General features: G+C 43.3%; 1 protein-coding gene across 1 annotated transcript in view; it reads right to left on the bottom strand.

Annotated features, from left to right (window-relative positions):
- The window catches only part of LOC106100908 (proteasome activator complex subunit 4-like), a 14,961-nt gene that overhangs the window by 2,285 nt on the left and 6,706 nt on the right, over positions 1-5,970 (bottom strand). Inside the window, exons 10-21 of the mRNA XM_013279973.1 lie at positions 5,826-5,969; positions 5,188-5,450; positions 4,503-4,748; positions 4,109-4,353; positions 3,344-3,471; positions 2,917-3,105; positions 2,508-2,703; positions 1,894-2,087; positions 1,302-1,420; positions 1,091-1,224; positions 546-694; positions 3-112 (exon numbers count right to left, since the gene is read on the bottom strand). Of these exons, the coding sequence (XP_013135427.1) occupies positions 3-112; positions 546-694; positions 1,091-1,224; positions 1,302-1,420; positions 1,894-2,087; positions 2,508-2,703; positions 2,917-3,105; positions 3,344-3,471; positions 4,109-4,353; positions 4,503-4,748; positions 5,188-5,450; positions 5,826-5,969 (2,117 nt within the window). The remainder of the gene's footprint in view (positions 1-2; positions 113-545; positions 695-1,090; positions 1,225-1,301; positions 1,421-1,893; positions 2,088-2,507; positions 2,704-2,916; positions 3,106-3,343; positions 3,472-4,108; positions 4,354-4,502; positions 4,749-5,187; positions 5,451-5,825; position 5,970) is intronic.

Below are 5,970 nucleotides of genomic sequence, written 5' to 3'. Positions count from 1 at the left end.
GCAGCTGCTTCTCCAGCTGCAGCTCCAGCACCTCCCCGCCCTCCACCTCGCCCTCGCCCTCACCCTCCACCTCCACCTCCGCCTCGCCCTCGCCGCTCGCACTCGTACTCGCCTAAAACATAACAGTAATCAACTACTATAAAGATTCCCGCAAATCATATATCTATACTATTATAATAAAGCGTAAACACACACTTCTTTGTGGCCTAAGATGTCAGCAATTAGAGCATATTTTTTAAAAAGCCCTTCACTTACGTCACGCTTAAGGCTTTATATTTTCACGCCATTAAATTTAGATGGTAAACATTTTGGATAAAAACCCTAATGCGGGAAAGAGACCATAAGTTGTTGCCAACATTGAGGAAGCAAGATTGCCAAGGTTTGTCATGTCATGTCATTTTGACATTTGCAATTGATAATTTGACAAATGTAAACAATAAAATAAAATTTTCATAATTTCATGCGGATGAAGCCGCACTGGAACAGCTAGTATTTATTATATTACACATCACCACACACATAATATGGTTAAATCTGTGGTGTACCTGTGCGGTGACGTCATGGTGTGCGTGGTGCGCGGCGCTGGCAGCGTTGCCTGCGCGCGCAGTCCGCAGCGCCGCGCGCGCCGGCAGCGCCTCCATGCTGCCGCTCTGCACGCTGCATGGCATCGTGATGGTCGCCACGCTCTTCACCACTGTCATACCAAACATGAAGGTGTCAATACCATAGACGTTTAAATAATATATAGACAAGGCATAGTGAACATTTTTTTAATCGGTTTTTTGTGACTCATTTGACACTTGTAGAGGCATTTACAGGTTCACCGAATTTGAGGTGGCCGACCGCTGATGGCGTTTAGCCTAAACCTTATGAGTAACTAACTATATGAGTATTTATGAGTAACTAAGGTCGAGGGCTTCCTCAGGAGCCGTTACTTCGTTTTTATTACCGGATTGGATTTCACCGGTACTTTCTCTGAATGGTACTGTACCGGTTGTTGTACGATGTTCCAAGTTATGTGTCAACTTATGTAAATACATAAAGAACCCATGCCTCTTCTAAGTGTTAAATATGTTTGTTAAGTACAGACCAATGTCCCCGTGCTCGTCGTAGAGCGGCGCGAGGCGCGGGCGCACGGCGCGCAGGAAGTCGGCGAGGCGCGGCGCCGGCCCCTCCGCGCCGCCCGGGAACACCAGCTCCGTGTCGAATATCGTCATCAGAGCGCTGCAAATGGAACATGTTAACACTGTATGTGGATATTAAAGAAATAATTAAAATCCGTAGTGTACCGAAGTTATTACCTGCCGACAGTTTCCCGCACGTTCTGGTAGGGATGTTGTATGAAGTTGGTAGACTCCAGCCGTTTGAGGAGCTCCGCAGCGAGCGGCGCCGCGCGCCACGTCAGCGTTCCTATTGCACCCTGCAATAATGCATATAAATTAGTTAACTATGATTAGTTTTTGATTTCTACTTAAACAATACATTAATAGCAATTTTTGAAAAATAAAATGACAATTATTCGAATTCTTGAAATCATTTGTGGTGTGACATAGTCTGTATTTTAAAAATTTAATTTTAGTATAGCATTTTTCAAATGTCCTTGGGATTCAGATTGTGAGAGATTGGGGAGAATACGCACGAGCCGCTGCACAGAACACAATATTAGGTGTACCGGGGCTTAAGAGATGAGGCACTGATCTGTATAAATGGATAGACGATTGTTTGGAAATGACAGCTTTTGCTTCATTCCGATAATCACAGGTCTACCACTATTACCAGTTCGAAAACTTTACTGCGATCATCTTCGCTAAAATGGTGAAAATGTGAGCTAAAATGGCACAAAATACCGCAGTTGATAGCCTGTCTATTTATAGTGATCAGTGGTGTGTGGACCTGCAGCGCGATGAGCCTGGCGCAGAGCACGAAGGAGGCCTGGTGGTCGTGGGGGGCGGCGGCGCTCTCCGGCGCGCAGAAGTCGAGCAGTGCGGTGAGCACGCGGCCGCTGCGGCGCGGGTCCAGCCTGTCGACGCCGGTGGCCAGGCACGTGCCCCAATCCTCGATGGTCTCCGCCGTCACCGCGGTCAGACCTGCACAATGGTATTCGCTTTAGCACATACTAACAAGTTTATGTAGCATCTCTTGTAGGTCTGTAACAAATGGAATTTCGTTGGCAGGTTTCATATACAATTTATTAGTAAAATCGACTTTTGACGGTTGTTATCGCAGAATTAAAAAAGCCTAATTAACTACGAAGTTACCTTTCAGCGATAAACACCAAAACGGACTAAATCGTTTTGAGGATTGACCGGACAAACGCGGTTTTGCGTATAGACAGAAAATTTAAAATTAATTAATTTACACTTTATTATATTTGCATTTTTCCGATATTTAAAACACTTTAATGTTATTAATTCCAATTGACATAGATTTACCCCGAGTCTGTGGTAAGGAATCTACATCATACAGCCCCCTTTAGCCCCTAAGGGACGGATTTTAGTGTAACTGACCAGCTTTAATGATATCGAGTGCGGTGTTGTGCATGAGCGTGGCTCGGCGCATTGACCAGTAGCGCGGCGCGGAGAGCGCGGCCGCTGCTAGCTCCGCCGCCAGCCGCTGCGGCGCCTCCTGCGGGTCGCTGGCGCAGCGCAGTGCGTGCGATAACAACTTCGACGCTATTCTCTCACCAAAATGACTGAATAATAACTGGAAAAAAGCGCCTTGTGAATTAAAATAGCAACTTTTCCACATTGAGTGTTTTCGATTTAGCTATTCTTTTTTAACAGGCTCTGTCCCAATTATTTTGGACAATATTAGACTATATTCTCTCGAATTCCTAAATACTTAGGGTGCTACATGAAATACGATTAATAATAAGAATATATTGATCTACATAAAATACGTTAATGATTAACTTACTTTAAATAGAACAAAGCGAATGCCGTTGAATTTATCTTTTCCCTTTTTCTCTTCCACAGTAAGGAAGGCGACGAGACGATCCACGTTTGCATCGTCAAAGAAGAATTCAAATATATGTCGCTCTCCTTCCTCCATGTCTTCTACTTTCTGTTCCGTGAAGGAGAACTGTTGATGCGATGGTGCTGCCACCTGGGAACAATTAACATTTGTGTGAACCAAATAAAAATTACCACATGTAAGTGTCGATTAGCTGTATTTAAAATTCAAGTAAAGTGGAAAGATTTGTGTTTTTGTATGTAATTAATAAACTCAAAAACTACTGGACCCATTTAAAAAATATTTAACCATTAGAAAGCTATATTATCACTGAATAACACCGAATAAGTTGCGAAAAGATAGTTATATAATAAATACGTCTTTTAAATACCTCGAGTCTTTTGGGCCAACAGTAAAATCCGTAGTGCGATTTCCTGAGCCAGGGCCTGTCCCACTCCTCGTCGGTCTGCGGAACGTAGTCCTTGTCCCACATCACCCACTCCAGGTCTTTTCTATAACCTGCATAAATATACTCTTATACTAAAGATATGTGCTAAATGTATCGCGTTTTGAACAACTAGCTGTTGCTCACGACTTCATACGCGTGAATTTAAAAAAATGATAAAAATTAAAGCCTGTGTAGTGACACAGGGAGTGCACTGATAACGTAGCTTTTTAATGGTGAAAGATATGGTGCAAGATACACACAAAAATACAAATCTTTCCTCTTTAAGTTATTAGTATAGATGATACTTAAAAAGCACTTATTACTAAAATTATTGTTCGTCCTGCGGCCTGCGTGATCGTAAAAGATCACGTAATCAGTGGAAACAGGGCAAGACTCTGCAGATATATTGGCTAGCATAAAATAAAAATGTTAGGAAGCCAGTGAGGTTGAGTCAGTCATCAGTTACGCACTCAAACGTATTCCGTGTAGAGTTACAAATATAAATATAAAGTGATACATTTCCAACAATAAACATGACATAAACCAGCATTAAGTGGTATTATTTTCCATGTCCCATATTAGGGGTTTATGGTGCATCCCCAATGGCTTAAGTATTGAATGTTTGGTATAGAATGTACATTATAAATACGTATCTGATGAAATTAAAATTGTAAAAACACATAGTGTGTGGTTCTCCACTATTCGTACCTGGTACGTGTACTTCTGGTTTAGGTACGCCGGCGACCTCGTACGGATCGACCGTCATCTTGACGATCTTCTTCTTGCGCTGTCGAAAGCAGAACGCGACAAGGCGCAGCGCGGACCGGCGTACCGCAATATCGTCGTGTACCAGCGCGTGTACCATGAAATGTACCGCACGCGGCGGGTACGGAGTTTGTAGGGACGAGCAAGATGTTAGTATCTGCATTATCAGTTCCAAACGACGCCATGTTCTGTGGAAATTAAAAATAATGACAATGTTTTAAATCAAAGTAAACTGTTGAAACTAGATAAGAAAAAAATCTGAAACATAATGAAGTTCAGTTACAATTGTACAACTATTTTAATATTTCACGTAATAATTTTAAATGAACGCACTTACATATTAGGCGATGTGGCTATATCAATCAATTCGTCCATAAAATCCTTGTATATCTTCTCAGTGTCATCAGACAGCTGGTTCTCTTTAGCCTCCGCCTCTCGCAGCATCTCTGCGAAGGTGGGCTCGTTCATTTGAGTCTCGTTTAGGAAATACTTAGCCGCGTCGCAAGCTGCCTGCGTTATCTTCAAGCGAGTGTTCACTGTTGGAAAACTACGGTGCAAAGAATCACCAAATGCTTGCTCTAATCTGAAACATAAATTACTGTTAGTTGATACAAGTTTTTTATTATTATTTACACTAATAGAGTTATCTGTTTTTGTTTCGAATTGACTCAAATACAACACTTGATGCTATAACAATTTGGCATAAAGGATAGTCTGTAAGAACACATAGGCTACTTATTTGGATTATTCCCAACCGTCCCACGCTCTGTCCAGACGTGGAGACAGATAAGATTAAAAAGATTCATCCGTCCCATTTTTTGCGACAAGGGGACGGTTGGAACTTACTTCATTTCATACCGGTTCGAACTGTCACCTTATTAGTGAAAGTGGGACTAAAAGGTGGGACAAATGAAACTTATAATTCTCACGTTGGGACAGAGCGGGGTGACGGTTAGGAATAATCGACTTGTTTTACATTTTTTAATTGCACACGGATGTAGTCGAGTGCGAAAGCTATTTACTTCATAATGGTGGGTTTCTCGCTGAGCGGCGCCCGGAACAGGGCGAGCGCCAGCGTGCGCAGAACCTGCCAGTCCTGCTTGGCGAGAAGGGGCGCGGCGCGCGGGCCCAGCATGATGAAGAGCGCGCCCTTGTGCCGCGCGTGCGCCTCCGCGCCCTCGCCGCCCGCCGCCAGCAGCTGCGCCAGCCGCGGCAGCAGCGCGCGGTACGAGTACGGGTAGTGCCCCAGCATCCAGTACAGACGGATTTGCGACAGTATGCGCACCTGGTGGGACAACATATATAATACATCGAACATCTAGTAGTGAAAATTTTAGAGTTGCTAATGTTATAAATGTGAAAATTTAGACGAATGGCCGGATGTTTGTTTTTACAACCTACCTTACTCACTTTTTAAGGTATTTCCGGTACGGCCCAAGATGAAATTCGACAGAGATGAAGAACATAGTCTGGAAGAACCTATAGGCTACTTACTAAGTTTTTTTTATATCAGCGAGGATTGTGCTGCGGGCAAAAGCTAGTAAACTGGATCAGTGTAGCAAATAGAAAATTAAAAACAACTGTAGACAAAAAGTTACCACCAGTGTTTCCAAGAAAACTTAAATTGATAAATTGGAAAATAAAAAAAAAACCAACTTACCGATGTATAAATATTGATGGAAAGATCATATAGGGCATGCAGAGCCTTCAATGCGGAGGGCGTGATACCGGCCTCACAGATGAGGTCGAAGCGCGCCTCGTCCTGTATGCGCGCGGTGTCCGCCAGCAGCGAGCGCAGGCGCGCG

The sequence above is a fragment of the Papilio polytes genome, unplaced genomic scaffold, assembly GCF_000836215.1.
Source record: "Papilio polytes unplaced genomic scaffold, Ppol_1.0 DF824024.1, whole genome shotgun sequence".
Taxonomy (NCBI): Eukaryota; Metazoa; Arthropoda; class Insecta; order Lepidoptera; family Papilionidae; genus Papilio; species Papilio polytes.
This window is presented reverse-complemented; position numbering and strand designations above follow the sequence as displayed.